Raw genomic sequence first — 22,332 nt, 5'->3', positions numbered from 1 at the left:
TGTGTACAACCAAATCAAAAAGCTAATGCAACAGAACTGTCAAGCAAGCAAGGTTTAATCAATGTACTGTTTTTTTTTTTTCAAACATACTCACCTGAACTTGGTGTATGGCTACAGATGCCCAGGCCAAATTTGCTGTTGCAACCTAAAAAACATATTACACTTAGCCAAAGATGTACAGTAATAGACGCTCCTGCAGCACTCCATAAGCAGAAAGAACTTCATAGTTCTGTGTGCCTCGCTCAGTTGAATGTCTTGTTAGCCAAAATATAATTACAATTTATCAATTTATTGTTATTATTTTCTGCATTTTCTGCATCCGGTCTTGAAGGGACACTGTCCTGCAAAGTTGATCTCCAATCCCTAATCAAACACACCTGAAAAATCTAACATGAGGCTGTATCTGAAATCGCCAAGGGGGTAATCCATCGAGCCGAAGTTGAAACCTCGCGGGAGCTGCCATCTTGTAGCAGAACTTCACTTGCGTTAGCATTTCCGTTGACTCCCATTAATTTTGGCGTCACTTTGACAGAAAATAAATTTACATTGGAGGCGTTTGAAGACCCCATTTGTCCTTTATTTCTTTCTAAAGAAACACGACAATGTATAAAATGCGCCATTACTTGTAGCTTACGTTATGGCCAATGCATTCCCTGCTGAAAAATCCAGCTAAAACCAGCCAAGGCTGGTTGGCTGGTTTTGGCTGGTCTCCCAGCCTGGTTAGTTGGTTTATCAGGCTGGTTTTAGAGGGGTTTTGAACACTTTTTCAGCTGGTCAGGCTGGTCTTAGCTGGTCAAGTTGGTAGCCAGGCTGGGAGACCAGCTTAACCAGCTAAGTCAGGCTGGGAGACCAGCTTGACCAGCTAAGCCAGGCTGGGTGACCAACTAAAACCAGCTACTTCCAGCTTAAACCAGATAAGACCAGCCAACCAGCCTAGGCTGGTTTTAGCTGGATTTTTCAGCAGGGTTCTCATCCTTTAGCGTCATATAGAACGCTATATGACAAAACGGTGCTGTACTACGCACATGGCACCCGTTATCGTTAATATAACACGCGCTGTGATGGTTAAGTTTAGGTGTTGGGTAGGGTAGGGTAGTCTCATACAGTGTTGTAGTACTCGAGACTCGGACTCGTCTCGGACTCGGTCTCGAGACCATATTTTAATGGTCTTGGTCTTGTCATGGACTCGTGTCCATTTGGACTCGGAATTGACTCGTACTCGAACATTTTTTTTTTAGGACTCGGAATTATTCCCGAGTCCACTCGAGTTCAATTAAAAATATTTTTCATGATTATTAATGTATGTTAATAAAATATTTCTTTAAATTGATTGACACGCCCAGTGATTGGTGATTTTCTAGTGCGCAACTGCGCATGACAAATTGTAATTACTTTTAACACCACCTACTATGTGGCCTTTTTACCCTAAACTGATCATATTTTTTTAACTCTAAGTAAATTCAGTAAAATAAAAAAAAAGGATTTGTCTAAGTAAATAAAAGTAAATTAGGTAATCAACCCTCACTGGTCTCGGTCTCGACTCGGACTCGACCGTCTCTGGTCTCGGACTCGACTCTCTATGGACTCGGACTCGACTCGGACTCGACTCTCTATGGACTCGGTCTTGACTCGGACTCGACTCTCTCTGGTCTCGGTGTCGACTCGGACTCGAGTGAGGTGGTCTCGAATACAACACTGGTCTCATATTACGCGAAAGGATTTATGACGCCTTGGGTTTGAGTGAATATTAACGATAAAGGGTGCCATGTGCGTAGTATAGCGCTGTTTTATCATATAGCGTTCTATATGACGCTAAAGGATGAGAACGGGCTGGTTATGGCCCCGTAAAAGCAGTTTTTTTTGTAAAAGTAGGCTAACGATTGCGTCATAACCACGCGACTCTCTGTCGCGCAGTAGAGAGATTGCCGTATGGACAGGAGGAGAAGCTTGCGCGCAATTGGGGAAACGTGGAGGCAAAATGACAAAATAATTAATCAGAATACCTAGCAAAAGTTTCTCCTGCTCCTAGCTCATGGACAGCTCCGACTCACACTCTCCGCCTCTGCAAGTTTCGGAAGGGAATGATTCAGATTTCTCATGCCACAGCAACTAGAAGACAGACGGGTTGCTCACGTCATATACGTCGTCAAGCTCTGTTTGAGTCGGGTTGAGTCTGCGCATCAGGAACGGAAGTGCTAAAAAAAAAAATAAATAAAAAAAAAATCGCCAAAAACGGGCTTCACTTGTCTCTATGGAGTTCCAATGAGATGGCGCTGTACACTATGGCGCCCCCTATACACTGATTTCATGCAGCCGCCATTTTGAAATCGAAAGCGAGGCTCCGGTGGGAAGAAAACTGGAAGTGTCACCTTTAATCATAAGAGAGTAGCGAATGCGATGGCATATTGTTGTGTTTAATGTACAACACAATTCTACATTCTTTTAAAAATGTACATTCATATCTTTCATACTTTACATTAGTGAAATTCATTTATAAATAATTTTTTTTTATACATAATTCAGAACGTAAAAAAAGAAGCAGGAACGAGCTACATATCCCATATTGGACATTAACATCCAATAGTGTAAATTGCGGCAGAAGCTTCAGGTTGGTAGTCCAAGGCATTGCTGTTTATCTGTACTTCCGGGGTTCTTCCCACCGAAGCCTCGATCGCTTTCGATTTCAAAATGGCGGCTGCGTGAAATCAGCGTATACTTTACCCTCATTCAGTGAATTTGTTTGGCGCAGTGCTCACAGGGCACGGGTATTTTCTAGCAGCTAGCTGTTTTGTGTACATTGGTTGTACACTTGTTATTGAGGTTTATTATGGGATTGCATGAGTGCAACGTCCACTATGGACACACTACAAATGTCTGTTCCCTCAAATAGTGCACTATGTAAGCAGTGGTTAAAGTGGGATTTGGCAGGTGGGGGAACCCTAAAATTTTGTTTTGGTGCAACAGGGAAAAATGGTTCACCGTGGGACAATAAATCGAGTATTGTGGTATAGCAATACTTTTTGGTATAATTATCATCCACAGCCCCACCCACAGACATGTGCATTAAAATGTGATATTTAGGGGGTTTCGGTGACATGCTCCCCCAAGAAATTTTTGATTTCTCTGACCTACAAATGTGCAATTTAGACTTTTGAAGGCCCAAATAGCTTTAAAAAACCATTCGATTATTTTTGTCATATACCTTCTCTACATCTTTATTTTTCTCAGTCTCCTTATCCTGGCCAATTTCTTCCCCTCCTAAAGCTGAACTTTGACTGATTTTTGTCTGTGTCAATGAAAAAAAGTAAATATAGGCTTAACTGATATTTCTATGTTTTATGAATCATTTTCTTAATTTACTCAGCTAACGTTACCTTGTCAGTATTGCCAAGGAACGTTCTATAAGCTTTGGAATTTGAAAAGTAATTTTAAATAATTCAAATTATAGGCTACGTTTAACGCAGTTGGTGGAATTGGCAGACGTTCCCTCATCAAGTGCTGTGCAAACGCGTCAAAGCATTCTCAGGTATAAATTTGCAGCATTAATGCACATAATGGTGATTTCGAACGAATATTTCATGTCGATATACAATGGTTACATAATGTTAAACCTAATCCTACTATTGATATCTTTGTAAGATCCAAAAACAGAAGTTCAAAAACAATATACCAAAGATGACAGTACCCACATTTCTCTGGTGCATAAGGTCTATAGAACAGTGGCTAGGGGAAAACAAATGTCAGGCGAAATATATCGAACCTAAAACTAACTTTACCACGCTCAACCACCGTGAGTGCATTTCACGCATTTGTAATCGCTCGCGTTCCGCGGGGAGGAAGGGAGGTTGGTCAGTCGGTCGGCCAATCTCGGTACCAGCGAGATTCGTTGAGATTAATGAATCTATTTATTTATTTATTTATTTATCTGAGGTGCCGGAACGGTATAGGCATAGCCAAGTCTTTAGGTTTACTTAAATATTGCAGACAGGTGTGTTTGATTAGGGATGGCACTATTCTGCAGGACAGTGGAAGTTGGCCATCCCTTTTTTCCAATAACATTAAAGGAATCAAACTATGAAATAACACAACAGAACTATTCAAAGGATCTAACCAAACCATTTATAATGTACTTTACTTCGAATGTACTGTAAATTGGTCTGGTCCATATTGAAACTTGTACTGAACAAGATAGGACCACCCATTTAAGATAACTGAAAAAAGATCCATTGCGTAGCAATGTAAAAACCACAGCCACCACAGAAGTCACCTTCAAACCAAGCGTCTTTCTGTTGGTTAACATTGGGAAACTTTGAAAACGACTGAAAAAAATTCTCCAAACAACAGTATTTTTGAAAAGACTTTTATCTTTTAGATCTCTTATTTTTAAAGTTAGGGGTCTGGTTCCTTGAATTCCTTCAATAGTCCTGAAGAAAAAGAGCAGCCTGGCTAAAAGAACTGAGAGCAGAGCCACATGGGCACACTACACGTAAAAAATACCAGCTCTTTCTCCCTAAGAGTACCTCCTGGTGGCTGAGGTTGAAGGGCTCTCTGCCCAAGTGACGGTGCAGCTCCAGGATAGCGATGAGGTCTCCGATGGCGGTGAGGATGGGTAGACACAAAACAGAATGTACACGGATCCCTGAGTCCTGCCCTGTGCCATGAGGGAATCTCTCATCCTACAGAAAAAAAAAAAAAAAAGAGCACACAGGGATCACACAGGGAAATCAATCAGTCAGTCTGTGTGTTTATCTAAAATTATTGTAACAGGGTTTCTGCATATTTTATGAAGGGACATTTAAAACTTGTCTAAGACCCTTTTAAGACCAAGTAAAGAAATGTTTAGTAATATAGTGAAGATAACACAATGGATCAATATGTTTTCAGTGTAAATGTATATATTAAGTATAATGCAAATGGTAAAACTCTACAAAAAGGTTAATTAGCTAACATTATAGTTATAAACTAACAATGAGCAATACTGTGACGCTGTGCGGAGAAACAGAGCTGAGGCTGGGTCCAAACGCAGTGTAGCTTTATTAAACAAACTTAAAACAAGACACTAGAAGCAAGAATCGTGAAAGCACCAACGTAACACACATAAATTCAACAACCAACAAAGACAGGGCAGAAACACAGGGCTTAAATAATCAAGGACAAACGAGCTAGACAAGATAACAAGGGGGCGTGAGAAATGAGAAACACCTGGGATAAATAATAGACGGGCAATAACTAATAACGAAAACACACAAAATCACTACGTGACATAGCCTCCCCCCTATGGGCGGCTCCCGACGCCCATACAAACATCAAAAAGTTCAGGAGGGCGGTGAAGCGGAGACAGTCTTGGGGGAGGGACGGAGGGCCAGGCCCGTGCAGGGGAACAGGACCAGGAGGTAGCCAAGGCGGGCCTGGGCCGCAGAGCATGGGCCTACCAGACTGGGCCGGAGACCAAGGCGGAGCAGGACGAGGCAGAGGCCAGGGCGGAGCAGGACGAGACAGAGGCCAGGGCGGAGCAGGACGAGGCAGAGGCCAGGGCGGAGCAGGGCGTGAAGGCGGCCAGGGCGGAGCAGGCTCAGGCAGAGACGAGGGCGAAGCAGACTCAGGTGCGGTCCATGTCAGTGCCGCCTCCATGGCCCCCACAGAGTACCTACTGCCCCCCCCAAAAAAATACTTGGGAAAATTCACGGGAGGAACCTCTGGGTGGTGAACGGGTACAGGAAAGGCCTCCCGGAGCTTGAAGGGTGCAGGCAGAGCGAGGCGCAGAGGCGGGGCCGGCAGAACGAGACGCAGAGGCGGGGCCGGCAGAGCGAGGCGCAGAGGCGGGGCCGGCAGGGCGAGGCACAGAGGCGGGGCCGGCAGGGCGAGGCGCAGAGGCGGGGCGGGCAGGGCGAGGCGCAGAGGCGGGGCGGGCAGGGCGAGGCGCAGAGGCGGGGCCGGCAGAGCGAGGAGTCTGGGCACGCTCACCGGGGCCTGGCGAACCAAACGAGTCCTCCTTCTCCTCCTCCTGCGGCGGCGCGTCACAGGGGTAGACACACTCGCTGGGCTGGACAACTCACTCACTTGAACTGGAGATGCAGCGCTCACTTGAAGAGGAGATGCAGCGCTCACTTGAAGAGGAGATGCAGCGCTCACTTGAAGAGGAGACGCAGCGCTCACTTGAAGAGGAGATGCAGCGCTCACTTGAAGAGGAGATTCAGCGCTCACTTGAAGAGGAGATTCAGCGCTCACTTGAAGAGGAGATTCATCCACTTGAACAGGATCACTCACTTGAACTGAAGATTCACTCACTTGAACAGGAGACTCGCTCACTTGAACTGAAGATTCGGCACTCACTTGAACTGAAGACTCAGCCCTCACTTGAACTGGAGATTCATCCACTTGAACCGGAGATTCATCCACTTGAACAGGATCACTCACTTGAACTGAAGATTCACTCACTTGAACCGGAGACTCATCCACTTGAACTGGAGATTCATCCACTTGAACTGGAGATTCATCCACTTGAACTGGAGATTCATCCACTTGAACAGGAGATTCATCCACTTGAACAGGATCACTCACTTGAACTGAAGATTCACTCACTTGAACCGGAGACTCATCCACTTGAACTGGAGATTCATCCACTTGAACCGGAGATTCCCTCGCGGGGCTCACGTGAATCGCGAGTTCGGCTGGGCTGACGTGAAGCGCGGGCTCGGCTGGGCTGACGTGAGTCGCGGGCTCGTCAATGCGCACATGAAGCGCGGGCTCGTCGTGACTGACGTGAACCAGCGGTGAAGATGACGAGGGCTTCGCGGGTAAAGTACACTCGGCAGGTGTCGAGTAGAATAAGCGCGCAGTAGTGAAGAGGTCCTGCAAGGAACAAGCCCGAGCGACATACCCGTCAAGAGTCCAGTTGGCAAGGTCCCGCGGCATCCATCGAGCGATCTCGTAATCCAGCCCATTCAGAAACAGGCCCATGAGCTGGATATCATCTAGCGCTCCCACACTGCTAATGGACAGGAACTCCTTCGCGTACCTTTGGACAGACCGGCCCTCTTGCAAGACTGACGACAGGTATTCTGTCATAGCCCGGTTGCTGACGACTGCTGGACCCATTTTGAGGTTGGTTGTTCTGTGACGCTGTGCGGAGAAACAGAGCTGAGGCTGGGTCCAAACGCAGTGTAGCTTTATTAAACAAACTTAAAACAAGACACTAGAAGCAAGAATCGTGAAAGCACCAACGTAACACACATAAATTCAACAACCAACAAAGACAGGGCAGAAACACAGGGCTTAAATAATCAAGGACAAACGAGCTAGACAAGATAACAAGGGGGCGTGAGAAATGAGAAACACCTGGGATAAATAATAGACGGGCAATAACTAATAACGAAAACACACAAAATCACTACGTGACAAATACATTAGTTATAGTTTTTGATAATTTTAGATAATAAAAAATTGAGCTGTTCATTGTTTGTTCATGTTAGTCCACAGAATGCATTAGCTAATGTTAACAAATACAACTTTTGATTTAAATAACGTATTAGTAAATGTTAAAATTAATATTAACTAAGCTTAGTAAATGCTGCAGTGTTCATTCTTATTTCATGTTAACTAAGGTAGTTAACTAATGTAAACTAATGGACCGTATTGTAAAGTGTTACCATGTGGAAATAACTTTTACTGTAACTTCTGATCACACTGCTAATGTGTTCTTCCTCAATATAGTCTTGCTTTCCAGTACAAATAAAACATTTTGACAGATATCTGTTCTTGTTTTAAGCATAAACTCACTTAATTTTGTTCATTTTTTTTTTAATCAAAATTAGCATCTAAAGTAAATGTATCTTAATTTAAAATTAAATAGATATTTGTACAGGAAAACAGGGCAAAGCATGCAACACTTAATGACTTTGTGAATTTAAGACTTTCTGCTCTGACTTAAAGACTTTTTAAGACTCACAGTCCATTTTTAATTTTTTTTTTTTTGTATCGAAATGTCTACAAGTTTGCTTTAAATAACTACTGTATATAAAATTCCTAAATATTTGGGTCACGGCTTAATGATCATTGGAAAAAACTCCACTGTTTTAGAGTATCAAATACATTTTACACATAATGCTCATATTCCTACAGCTTTGTATACATATGATTAAAAATTAAAGATGGTTTAAATTAGAAAGCCAGAGACCAAATATAGTTATGGTGTGGACACTGATCCTGATGAACGGAATGCATATCAAACCTGCACGCAAATCTTTCCAGCTAACAGACAACATACCAATTAAGTACTTTATTGATTTTTGGTACTTTTGGTAACTAACATCGTAATTACAAAGTTGTACAGTATGCATTTCATTTTGACTGCAAAAACACATACTGTTTGAATCGGCCCTAACAAGTTAAGAAAATAATTTTAGAATAGAGTGGTGAGGGATGATGTCAGAACCCACTTCTTCCTTCAAGATTTTGCTTTGGGGTTTTATATTGGGGATTGCAATGTATGAGTGAAATAAAGCTTGTGGTAAACAGAATTTGACGAGTCTTTGACATTTTGTTCTACAGTGTAAACTGCACACACTCACACCCCCAAAGCTGTCTTATCTAGTTACTTATTAGAATCATACCTTTTCACAAAAAAACTGCTTGAAAATGTGTGTTTTTGGTATGGGTGTGTGTAATTTATGAACAAAACATCAATGTATCTCCCCTGAGACCCCAATCACCATTGAGTGTAAACAAAAGCAGCCAACGGACATTGGTGAGCGAGATTTTCATCGCGAACCACGCCCTGCTAAAGCGAGTATGAATGGAAGCATGGATGCACTCGCTCAGTTAAGTTTTGCGCTGAGGAGCCAAGACGGTGTGTCCTGGCTGTTCAGCGGTGCTACAGCAATCGTGGAGATGGGACGTAACGTCTCTGTTCCCTCCTTCAGTCAATGGAGGTCACATTATCAACCTAGACGTTCCCTGGGATGGAACGTCTAGGTTGATAATTGACGAATTGGGAACAAAACGCCACAAATGCTGCCCTTCCAGTGCCCCACGTGAGCCGCCAAATCTCCCCACACCTGCTGGGGTGGAGAAAGGACAGGGCATTAAAGCAGAGAAAGTGTCAATCACTGCTGTTCCTTCTGACCCACACAGCGAGATATTGGATAACATTGGGAAAGCGTGCTTGGGAAAGGGACGTTATGGAGAACATGTCCTGCCTGTAGGTAACGTGGAGATTACACATATGGACTGACCATTAGGGCAGTGCTACATATGGAAGGGCTCTGTGGTGGACCCAGCCTAGCTAGGGTGAAGTCAATACCAAGCAGAGATGGCAGGGTGGGCACGGGCTTGCCAAAAGAGAACCTGGACCATGGAAGAATGCACATGTGGGATCATCCGTAAGGGAATCACCAAGTCTAGCACAGGGGCTGACATTCTGGGCATACACAGGAGTGCTACACCTAATGTCTGATGCCTCCGCCATGTCTGACTGCAAGGTGCTGGAGGAACTCAATGCAGGGTGCGCCAGGTGGGGGAACTCCCCTGTGGGGGAGTCCAAATCAGCTGGACCATCCAGGGGTGGAATCTCCATACTCCTGGGAATGTGGGCTGTCATGAGAGGTTGTAGGCTGCATGACTGAGCTCCTCCAGAAAATAAATGGTGTGAAGTGACCTCAGATGTTTCTGACTCCAAAGGAGGGTGAGTTGCAACATGCCACGGGAGCGTAGACCACCTTGATAGTTGATATACGCAACGGCCGCAGTGTTGTCTGTCCAGACAAGCACATGCTTGCCCTGTAGCAGCGATCTAAAGCGGCACAGAGCAAGCCGTACAGCTAGCAACTCGAGGCAATTGATGTGCCACTGCAGTCGAGGTCCTGTCCAGGAGCCCGAGGCAGGAGGCACCAGGCAAACTGAATTGCATAGTCAAGTCTGTTTGTACGAGTGAGCCAGCGAGCCAGGCTGGGGAGCAATATCCAGCCCCCAGACCCCAAGCAAGACACACCAATGGAACTATAGACAAACCCACGGTGGGGCAGCAAGGTGGAGCCCAGGGACCTGGCTCAAAAGGCACAATGTCCCAGTGTAGAGGTTGTGAGTGTGATATAACACCTACCAGGCTCCAAGTTTCCTGCGAGGGAGTGGCTGGAGACTCCTCGCACTCCTGCCTGCTGGCGAAAGAAGTGTGGGGTAAGAGTGGCACGGCATAGCGTCGCTAACTGTCAAACCGCACTTCTCCTGACCCAGGGATTGAGGAAGCTAGTCGTCTTTATTAAGAATTCGGGTGCAGCGGACCAGAGGAACAGAGTGGCGGAACAGAAACTCTTTCTGAAGAAGCAGCAGAAGAATCTGTACCCGGCCCTCCTCCAGGTAAGAGCAGCTCCCGCCATCTCCGGGGCACCCGTCTCATGGGTGTTGTTTTGCCGACCGTTTGGATGATTAACAGCAACATGGAGCTGACAGATGCCCTTGGGTAGCTCAAGATTGTGTGGTAGCATGTCAGGGCAGGCTCTTGATAGTGTCACCCTGCTTCTGGACTGCAGAGAAATGAAAGCTTAGCATAAGTTCTGCCAGGAAGACTTAATTACCGCATCACTTGTTACCTTCAGGTTATCCAATCACGTTCTTATTCTTGTCAAATAAAAGATCGGTACTTACACATGTTTGAGTTTGCAGATGCCGACACGACAACAACCTCCACCCTCCCCACCACCACCAGGATGGTCCCGTCTATAGTTCCCTGGGGGGTCGGCTGCGCCCCTGCCTTCGTCTTCAGGCAGGAAATGCTGATCCGCTACTCTCGGATTACGACCTATGGACTGGGCCTAAGCCAAAGAACTTTGAAAACAATTGCCTGCTGGGCTGCCAATAAATGGATGCTTTGTTGCATCATTTTGTCTCCAAAGTAGAACTGCTAGACAAAGGCCATTCAAAGGCCACCTTGTGAGATGGGACCATCGAGAAAGTGCACTTTATCGACATCTCGCAATTTCTGCAAGGTCTATCCAGAGGGTGCTTCTAGACCACCAAGGTAGACATTATTTGACAGATGAGACTTTCATCAAGGTCAGTCGCCCTGCACAGTTCCAGCATCAACCCTGGCTCAGACCTGCCCTTGTGCAATGAGTGCTTTGGCCTGGTAGACTTGCAGGGTGGCCATCGCCTTGCAGAGGCGGCCTGTCCAGCAGCACCAGTGCTGGATGGAAGTTGCAGATGATCCGAACCAGGTGGCAGCATTTTGTGGCCATGAACCGCAACTGCACACTGCCCCCTGGGGAATCCCCACGAACACCCTGACCACCCCATCATCATGGGTAGTGGAAGAGGAAAAAACTTTGAAGCAGATTTTAGCATGTTTGGCCTTATACCGGCACAAAACAGTCTAAAATTGACGTAGAATTAGAATATATTTTAGAAATAAGTTTTTTTTGTAGTTCTTTTGTAGTTCGTTTGTAGTTTTTTTGTTCTTTGGGTTTTGCGACCCCACGGTTGAGAAACAATACTCTAAAATAAATCATGCAAAGTCAGACTTTTTACCATGAGAATTTCTTAAGAATAAAGGATTTTTTACAACATATTTTACTGTCATTTAACTTTTGCTGAAGCTCACAACAGAATAGTCCATGTTATTGAACAACTAAGATGGTGTGCAGTTTAATTGCTCCCAGTGTATGACAAACTGGATCTGGCATTACACAGAGTAGCTACAATTTATCCTCCACTTTAGGTAATTTTATAAAGTATATATTTGCTATAGTAGATATAGCAATTAGAATTATTAGTGAAAATACTGTTAAATTGAGCTGCAGTAGAATTATTTTGAGGATCTTTGAAATGAGTGAAAACAGCATGTGGCTCACCCCCATGATATCCTCTACAAGTAGTGTCTTGCGTGTCTTTGCAACGTGAGCGGCGATGGTGGTCCCAAACGTGATGGGACCAGAGGGGATGAGCCCAGGAAGCCCCTCTTTTGCCCCCGTTGGAGTGAACAAACATAAACTCTGTGACAGGGAAAGCAACATCAACAAAACAGCATGACGTTAAGGAAAATGTCTTGATTCGTCACTGTAACTATATCATATTTGTACCCTGGCTAAAATAAAACATTGGCGTAAAAACGGTTAACAATCCTTTCATAAGATGGACAACAATTACATTTAAACTTAAGACAAGCTGTACCCACTAAAGCTGACAGTTATATAATTATTAAATGAACATAGCAGACAAATTATTAAAAATAAAATCACAATTGATTGGTGTGTCCATTTCCACAGAATAAGACCGATTAGGCAAAAGAGAAGCCCTTTCAAACTTAGTTATCTGATTGGCCACAATTCTAGTCAGTCATCCAAGCAAAACCACTCAAGTGGATAAAAGAGAGGAAATGAACATAGCAGGGTTCTCAAGACTTGTAATGCTATAGAAATTCCAGGCCATTTTGAGACAAACAGAACACGTGCATGGCCAATCAAAGGTTTGAACTCAATTGGCTGAGTTTATGTTTCTCATGATCTTAAGACCTCTAATGCTTCAGTGCTTAGAAATTAGTTTTGTTGGCAAAATATAGGTTGTTCCTAGTTTAATTTAAGCATCTAGGCAAAAACTGGCTTCTTTAAAGAATCTAAAATATTTTTTTTAATTGGTCACTAAAAGATTCATATCCTTTCTTAAATCAACGTTTTAATGACTTTACACTTGATTTTGATTATATATCTTAATGTCAACATCCACTAAACAATTTTAAACATGTATCAACTCAACCAGAACTTAAAATACTTACATTGTTGCATTCTCCAAGGAAGTAAAGTGCAAATCCATCAGCTTTTGTGGCTGTGAAAAAACAAACAAACAAACAAACAAAAAAACAAAAAAACAGGATGATGTACTGTATCATGTTTTAGACATTCCAACATAATTGAACAAGACACAAATGGGCCCAGAGATTCAACATGGCATTTCTAGAAGGAAAAGATAGCAAAGTGCAAATACATATGGCTAATATTTAACAGATATAATGCATCTTGCTTTTGAAGAAGATCCAAGTATTCCAATGGAAAAAAAGAAAAAAAAAAGACCAGTGAAAGTAATGACAATAGTTAAAGTCTTCTAATTTGAAAGCTTTATCACTTATTTTACATTAGCCATGTTTCCATTCAAAATTGGAATATCGCACAAAACATTTGCGAATAAAGCATCAATTCAATCCCATGTGTTCAAGAGTACAAAATCATCACTTACTGGGAAATTGCCGCAAAATATCTCAAATGTAAAACGGAAGCAGCTGCAACCAGAGAAGCCACTGTGGCTCTTTTATCCTACATCATAAATGACTTGCGTCTCAGCAGATGAAACGCAATAAAAGCTGTCATGTTATCTTGCGTTCAGATGCGAACGCAATTATGTAAGACGCTTCTAAGAGGGAATTAAACTAAATAATTCTGATTACAGACTTTGGCTCAGGCATTTCAGAATGATCAAACCAACATTTGAGAAGCCGTGCAATTAAACTGATCCGCTGGTTAGTCCAGTTATCCAATCACATCCTTTGAGGCAAAGTCACGTGAGTTTTGCGTATTATTCGGTAAAAGTGTTTCTACTGTAGATTATGCGGATGTCTTCTTATCAGACAAAAAAAAAAAAAAAAAAAGATCTGCCTCAATCGTGTATGTTTTAATGTGCATTTTTAGAATGTATACGCAACTTGGCTTTTCCATCCAACATTTTTTATGCGATATATAGAAAAATAGAGAATTTCTTCACTGATTAATAAGTATTTGGCATAAATGGACAGAACACTGTTATATAGTTATATACTCTGTTATAGAGTTGAAAAACAACTATGGTACCTCATCAAGGTACAAAATGACCCTGAAAATCTGTATCCAAATATTGCTCCCTAATAGAAAAATTTGTTAATTTCTGAAACCGGTGCGCACATGCTTTTAGTTTGGCGTGTGTGAGAGGGCAGGGGGCCGGACTGAATCCCAGCGCTCTGCAGTGTTCGTCATGCAGATGAAGCGTGGGTGGATTGGAAGTGACAGGTTGAGCGCTGCTCAATCAGTGTGTGTGTGTGTGTGTGTGTGTGGAGAGATGGGGAACACCCATAATTAGACCTTTTAACCTGGATTCACAACACCTTCATCTGTAAGGCTCTCTACTGGCAGCTGGCAGTTGCGTTCATGTTTCTGCTTCGGAGCACTGTGTTGTTTATGAGGATCGTGTGAATGCTGTAACTTGTTATTGTTGGTGCCTAATTCTAAGATATTATATCCATAAGTGTGTCAGTTGGTAAACATTTTTATAACATTTTAACTATGATAATATTTTATAATATTAATAAGAACAGTTAAAGGATTATTTCATTTCAGATTTACTCACCCCCATGCCATCCAAGATGTTTCAATGCAGCTTCTAACAGCTCTACACGATCCCTGCCGAGGAATAAGCCTCGATAAAAATGTAAAATTTTTTAGATAAAAATATTATCAAGCCAAATGATTAGTAATTTAAAAAAACAAAACATTAATTTACTTTTGAACCACAAATGCTCATCTTGAACCAGCTGTGATGCTCCACACATTACATAATCACATTGAAAGGTCACGTGTGATTAGGGTGAAAAGACATCCTGAAAAATTCGAGACAGTCCGGAAATCTAAGCTGTTGTCCTGAAACCCGAAACCGGCTTTAATTGTCCCGAGAAATATACTTAAGCAAAATCTTAATATAAAACATTAAAAACTGTCCGTGGAAGTTGAGTCGTCCTGCGCCCAGCCCCCTCAAGTTGCACCAGTCGCAGCCGCGAGGACAGTGAATGTGTAAGTCTAAACTTTTGTTTTTTTATGCGTGTCAAGAGTGAATGGATTCAAAGTGTTCATGGGGCAAATTTGACGCGCTCTTCGCATCTGGTATAAAAGCAGCATTAAGTGATAGAAATGTTGACTAATATTGATAGGATTGCATCTTGCAGTTGATGGAGATTTGCAGTTGACGTCACACGTGCAAAAAAAATACTTTGGACGGGCCTTAATGTCTGATGTTGGGTTACACTTGAAGCAAATCATCTACAAAATTATTTAGTTTTCCTATTTAATTACAGACAATTTAGTTGTAATAATAATTTTGGTATAAGGCTTTTTTTCACCATGACATTTGAGTATATTTTAATATTTTTTTTTTTTTTTTTTTTTTTGTGGCCACAGACTAAAGACTAATGACAGACTGTTGATCTTTGAATAAAAATATATGTTTGGTTCAGGTTTGAAGCCTGAACAGTGGTAACAAGGCATGATGGATCCATGTTCTCATTCTGTTTACGCCAAATTCTGACTCTACCATCTGAATGTCTCAACAGAAATCGAGACTCATCAGACCAGGCAACATTTTTCCAGTCTTCAACTGTCCAGTTTTGGTGAGCTCTTGCGAATTGTAGCCTCTTTTTCCTATTTGTAGTGGAGATGAGTGGTACCCGGTGGGGTCTTCTGCTGTTGTAGCCCATCCGCCTCAAGGTTGTGCGTGTTGTGGCTTCACAAATGCTTTGCTGCATACCTCGGTTGTAACGAGTGGTTATTTCAGTCAAAGTTGCTCTTCTATCAGCTTGAATCAGTCGGCCCATTCTCCTCTGACCTCTAGCATCAACAAGGCATTTTCGCCCACAGGACTGCCCCATACTGGATGTTTTTCCCTTTTCACACCATTCTTTGTAAATCCTAGAAATGGTTGTGCGTGAAAATCCCAGTAACTGAGCAGATTGTGAAATACTCAGACCGGCCCGTCTGGCACCAACAACCATGCCACGCTCAAAATTGCTTAAATCACCTTTCTTTCCCATTCTGACATTCAGTTTGGAGTTCAGGAGATTGTCTTGACCAGGGCCACACCCCTAAATGCATTGACGCAACTGCCATGTGATTGGTTGGTTAGATAATTGCATTAATGAAAACGTGAGTGTATATTAAATTGTTTTTAGAAAATTACCAATCATTTGGCTAGAGAAGAACCTCATTCCTCGACTGGGATTGTGTAGAGCCCTTAGAAGCTGCATTAAAACTGCAATTTGGACCTTCAACCTGTTGAACCTCATTGGTTCTCTCCATCTATATGGAGAAAAATCTTGGAATGTTTTCCTCAAAAACCTTCATTTCTTTTTGACTAAAGGAAGAAAGACATGAATATCTTGGATGACGTGGAGGTGAGTAAACTATCAGGAAATTTTAATTTCTGAAGTGAAGTAATCCTTTAAAAATTATTAAGTGGCTGACGTGGGTAATTTGGGCTCTTTCAGTGTTTGTGTGTGTGTGTATGAGACAGAAAGGCCTCTGACCTGTTTTGATGATGTTGCACAACTCATAGAGCAGTAGTTTGTTGTCTCCTCCAGTGTCCAACCGCTGCTCCATGTAGCTGTTGAGCTCATATACGACGCTCTGCATATTCGTGTCCTGGTACTGCTGGACACAAGAGACACACACATTCAAATGCACTGTATACTATACACTATGGCCAGAACTATACCCTACTACTACTATACGTTTGTTTTACAAATAGAAAGTTCAAAAGAACAATGTTTAATTGAAAAGGTCTTTACTGTCATTTTTGATCAATTTAATGCATCCTTGCTGAATAAAAGTATTAATTTCTGTGAAAACAAACAAACAAAAAAATCTTACTAACCCAAAATTTTAGTGTAGTAATTCAATGTTTTGCTAAAAGTTGAACGTTGTTGGATATTTTACTAAATTAAATTAAAGGTACGAGTAGCTCAGATTTAGCCATCCACACAGGAGAGTCAATTTACCATTAAAATCAATTTTGCATTTTGCATTAGGTAACAGCATAAAAATACATAACACACAAATACTATGTAAAACAGTCCACCATTTAATCAGACTGAAAACCGTCTGCTTTGTCCAGCATTCTGGGTGGATTTTTTCACTGAAATTATTGCAGTGCATTATGGGACCACCTTTTGACATTTAGGCCAAAAAATATTCACCTTAGAAGGCAGTATAATTATGAACATCCAATAATGAAGCTTTTCTCTCACAATATGCACATGAAATATGAAAAAAAAAAAAACTTGTATAATACAGATATAAGTTCTAAATCCAATTTCAACATCCAAATCAGGAGTGAACGGCAGGCCCGAACAAGAACGTCTATTTCTGTCCCTGTGTGAAAGGTCAGAGTGGGCCGGTGGACGAGGGGTGTGTGAGGTGCTGCCCCAGGGGAATGGCTTCCTACACATCCTGTTTATACATGAACATGTGACGCACTGAGGACAGGCGACGTCCCCCCTGTCCTTCTCCAAAAACTTCTTGTTCTGCTATTCCCCGGCCCCGTTTAATTTCTTCATCTCTGTCCCCTAAATCAGCAGGCAGTGCAGTGCAGCACAGTGTGTGTGCTCCTAACCCTAACCCTAGCCCAATTAAGTGGCACTGATCTCATTAACAGATCATTGCTTCTGCTCATTTAAATCTGTCTCGAGGTTTCTGTTCTCAGTGTCATTTTTCATACAACAGACACTTACATATTTAGCAGCTGTGTGTACAGTACAAAAAATACTGTTGGTTTAACTTAATAAAGTAAGTAACTGGTTGCCTTAAAATTTTAAGTTCATTGAAATTGAAAAAGTGTGTTAATACAACGAAGGAGAATGATTTAATCATCAGAAACTCAAAATTATGTATTATCTGAACTAAATAAATTTTTTAAGTTGATTTGACAAAAGAAAAAATGTTGTGATTACTAATCCTGAAAAGATTTTATATATATATTTTACATATAAGTATCAGAAACTGCATCAAATTGCATATTTTACGCCTCCGAATTGTTCAAACGAGTATGAGTAGATACTCTCTCCTTTCATCCTATGAGCCATAAAAGCCAGATGTATGAAAAAAAACATATATACATATATATATGAAGAGTTCAGATGCAAAAGCCTCTAAGTGCCATTTGAAATTTTGTTCTAGAATGACCATTTTTATCAAGCTTGTGTATTTAAGTTCAGTAATTTCACTTAAATGACAATTAATAGGTAATCTTCATTGCCATTTAAGTGAAATTACTGAACTTAAATATACAAGTTTGATAAAAATTATAATTTTAGAAGAAAATTTCAAATGGCACTTAAAGGGTTTTGCATCTGAACTCTTCATATATATATATATATATATGAAGAGTTCAGATGCAAAAGCCTCTAAATGCCATTTGAAATTTTCTTCTTTAATGATGATTTTTATCAAGCTTGTATATTTAAGTTCAGTAATTTCACTTAAATGGCAATGATAATTACCTATTAATTGTTATTTAAGTGAAATTACTGAACTTAAATATGCAAGTTTGATAAAAATAATCATTAAAGAAGAAAATTTCAAATGGCATTTAGAGGCTTTTGCATCTGAACTCTTCATATATCTATATCTATCTATCTATCCATCCATCCATCCATCCATCCATCCATCCATCCATCCATCCATCCATCCATCCATCCATCCATCCATCCATCCATCCATCTATCTATATATATATATATATATATATATATATATATATATATATATATATATATATATATCTTATAGACTATTATTTTCTATCTCAGCCTTTACAGAGTTAAAGGAACACCCACACAAACGAACACACACACACACGCACGCACACACACACAAAAGCGATGCCTCACTTACCCTGCTAACTTCTTTAGCTGAGGAGTCATCTGTTAAAATAGAAAAGAAAACAATGTCAAAACAAATGAAGATGAGCATATACTGTAACATAAAATCACTTTCATGGATGACTGGGCAGAAACCCTTCATTTACATAAAGCCTGTTTCATTTAGATTTATTAAATGGCCCATTTTTACATAGTCTTGTACGTTTACTTAATTTTTTTTATGAAATTAATTTATGGACTTTTTATGCATTTAATTATATGAATTAAGTTAATTTGTGGGATGTTAAAGAGAAAACAGTAAAGCACGAGAAACAGGATCAAATCTGCGTCACCGACATGAGCAACACAGCTCAATGTGTCATGCACTAACCGCTGGACCACAGTTCCAATACAAACACAAAAACAAACAATTTATTGTGTAGCTACACTGAAACTGACCCCAGTGTCCTGACCAGGTGCCATACTACACATGGACAGAATTGCAGTAGAACAATATACAAAACCTTGCTCTGTTGAGAAGAATTTTGGGCAAATGAGAGCGTAATACAACTGAATAAGAAACCAAGCAACCAACAAAAAGTTCTGTGAACTTGTCACCTTCATAATTGTGACATTTGCAACTGATTAAGACAAAAACTGCATTTTTCCCCGTGCCTGGTTGGAACACGGTGTAAAGGAACATTCAATGAGTAACTCATGTAGCCAAACTGACACATTTCCACTGAATTAATAAGTGTTCTTTCTCAGCCTATGCAAGCTTCAAATCTTAAGCAAAAATCTATGTTTTTATAAACTGATACCCAAGCCCTTGGTAAATAAAGACAGAATGGCTTGTAAAAGCTCCATCTACCTGCAAACACATGCCGTGCTTTACATACAGACAGCTGTGAACATCCACATTCTGATGAACAGGGACAAAAATAATTTGTGAGAATTTGCCTCATTTTGTTCTCCCGAGAAAACACCTGTTTCTGAGGTCAGTGAGTTTGAAAAAACCTGGAGACAGAAGCTCAGTCAGTGTGCAGAACACAGGAAGTGATGCATATAAACGTGTAGAGTGTATCTCTGTGCAAGCATTAAAGCTCCCTCGCAACAGCAAGTAATATAACATACGTCAGACTGCTCACAGGTACCCTTGTGGTCCCAAGCTAACATACAAATTTTATGATGCCTCTTAATTTTTAAATTATTAACATTTTCTAGATTCTGCAAAGGGGTATATAAACATGACCACAACTGTACTCGAGTGGCTAAACAGTCTCTATGTTATTAAATGTGCACTGCAAAAAGAACAGTAATTAGCATAGAATCTAAATACATACACAATTTGCATAGCTAATTACAACTGAGAATGTAAATTTATTTCAAATGTCCAAATGTTTGGCATGAATTTTTCAGATGTACAATACGATAATAATTTAACTTTACGGATGTATAGAGGGGTCATTGTGTTTATGCGTTTTACATTTTTCAAAATCCAAATTTCTTTTATTTCCAGTTATTGTTAGTGAGATTGTATGAATTTGTATAAATTATCCACCTTGTAAAATTCAGGTTATTCCCAGATTTTGAATCCCAGATTTTCAATGTGGTCTCAAGACTTTTGGACCCAGGGTCCTGACCCAAATGGCACCCTAAGTCTAACCCTAGACCGCGTGTTCACCAAAGCGTTTTTCCACGCCCCTGGCGTATGTTTTCAATTGTTTTCAATGGGAGCGCCGCGTTTTTTAAACGCCTTGAGCGTGCCGAGGCGCTGAGCGTTTTTTCTTGCTGAAGCGCCGAGCGCCCAGCGTTTTTACTGGTCGTTGGGAGTTGAAAAATGTTCAACTTTGGATAAAACGCAGCGCTCATCACTGTCACATTTTACCCAGCCGTCCAATCACAGTGGAGGAGGGGCGGGACTAAACCACATCGACCAACTGTCACAACATTCAAACTGCTGCATATATTCTGTATCATAGCAACGAAACGCCTCAACAGAAAAAGCGCTGCGCTGCCAAAACGCTTTCAAGCGCCCAAAGCACGGCGTCTTCAGCAGAGCGTTTAGCGTTTTCAGCTGGCTATAAACGCTTTGGTGGACACACGGCCTAAGTGGATGTTCATGATGAGACTAAAATGTCAACCAGGGGGCCTAAAGATGATTAAAACAACTCCAAATCAAAATATTTCTAATTTTAATTCACCCGCTCAACTAACACAGTCTCATCCCAAAAAGTCATATAACTGACGTCTTGGGACGTCTTTTGACCATACGTCAATATCCGCCTTTTTAGGGCCCCCTTAAACGTCGGTAGATGGCGATCCCGGGCCGTCATACAACTGACGCTTTACCTTTAACGTCAGTTAGGTGACGGGTTAGGTTTAGGGTTAGGTTTAGGTCTGGGGTAGAGTTAGGATCCCATAACCTCATCTACCGACGTTTAAGGGGGCCCTAAAAAGGCGAATATTGACGTATGGTCAAAAGACGTCCCAAAACGTCAGTTATATGACGTCTTGGGATGAGACCGGGTTGGCTCAACAACCTACAAGGGTTCCCATGGTCTTGGAAAACATAGGTAAATGAGGTAGCCAGATTTGTGGGTAAAAATAATAATAAAAAAAATAAAAAAGCATTGTTCTTAATCTGTATCCATCCAGTAAATCCCGAACAACTGGAAAGTCATATGAATTGTTTTTTTTTTTTTTCCTCTATCATCACCTCAGTAATATTATTGATTTAACTGCAATGACACAATTGGAACTGAATTGAAACAACAACAAAAATCCCACTTTCTTAGGGGGCTTGTTAGGCTTTTCAGATTTTAGTGGGGTAAAAGTTGGGCTTGGAGTCAAAAAGATCGAGAACCACTGCTCTACATTTATGTGGACTTCCATCCCGTTCTCATCCCAAGGCGTCATATACGACGCTTTTGCCAAAGCGTAGACATCCAACGCACATGGCACCCTTTAGCATCAAATGAGACGCAGATACCCCTAGATAACCCTACCCCATACCTAAACCTACCATAACCGAAGCGCCTCATCTGACGCTAAAGGGTGTCATGTGTGTTGGATGTTTACGCTTTGGCCAAATTGTCATATATGAAGCCTTGGGATGAAAATACGTTGAGACTTCATGAGGACAAGCACATGGTGGCCTTTACACTGTTCCCACTTGTATCAGCGTGCCTAAATATGGTTGATGCATTACAGGCCCGTGGGGATCAATTTCAGGGTGGATAGAGGCAGCCACGCACAGGACATCTGATGGCATCCTGCTATGTCAAAGCTTGATCTCTTTTGATCCCCTGTTGACATAAGCAGGCAATATACCTAAACAGTCTATATAATCTTGTAAATCAGCGTAATTCATGTCCAAGAGAACACTGGATGGCTGACTGCGGGACCTGCGAGTATGGCAGTGTCTCCTCCTGATGCTCCTTCTTACAAACACGTGTGATGACAATCTGGCGGAATTCCTGGACTGCATAGACAAGAGTTTGTCTAGATAGGCAACTTTCTTTAAAGCGAAATAGAGCCGCATGAACCAACAAGTGACTGATTTGGAACAACACATATATGCAGAAAAATTGCACAAGTCGACGTAGTGTGTTGCGTATCGTTGGCTCTAGTTAGATGCCATCTGTTTTTTTTTTTTTTAAATGTTGGATCAGCATCAAGCCGTCGTTGAAAGA

The 22,332-nt window shown here is 41.5% G+C and overlaps 1 protein-coding gene across 5 annotated transcripts in view; it reads right to left on the bottom strand.

Annotated features, from left to right (window-relative positions):
- pde10a (phosphodiesterase 10A) overlaps positions 1–22,332 on the bottom strand; it is a 169,586-nt gene that overhangs the window by 31,267 nt on the left and 115,987 nt on the right. For 3 of the 5 annotated variants that reach the window (XM_089117271.1, XM_089117267.1, XM_089117269.1), the window contains exons 3-8: positions 18,672–18,700; positions 16,307–16,430; positions 12,764–12,813; positions 11,844–11,984; positions 4,521–4,676; positions 95–145 (exon numbers count right to left, since the gene is read on the bottom strand). In XM_089117271.1, the coding sequence (XP_088973397.1) occupies positions 95–145; positions 4,521–4,676; positions 11,844–11,984; positions 12,764–12,813; positions 16,307–16,430; positions 18,672–18,700 (551 nt within the window). The remainder of the gene's footprint in view (positions 1–94; positions 146–4,520; positions 4,677–11,843; positions 11,985–12,763; positions 12,814–16,306; positions 16,431–18,671; positions 18,701–22,332) is intronic. The other 2 variants (XM_089117268.1, XM_089117270.1) reach the window with 1 other exon arrangement.

This window comes from Pimephales promelas, chromosome 11, assembly GCF_988280905.1.
Source record: "Pimephales promelas chromosome 11, fPimPro1.hap1.1, whole genome shotgun sequence".
Classification (NCBI taxonomy): domain Eukaryota; kingdom Metazoa; phylum Chordata; class Actinopteri; order Cypriniformes; family Leuciscidae; genus Pimephales; species Pimephales promelas.
This window is presented reverse-complemented; position numbering and strand designations above follow the sequence as displayed.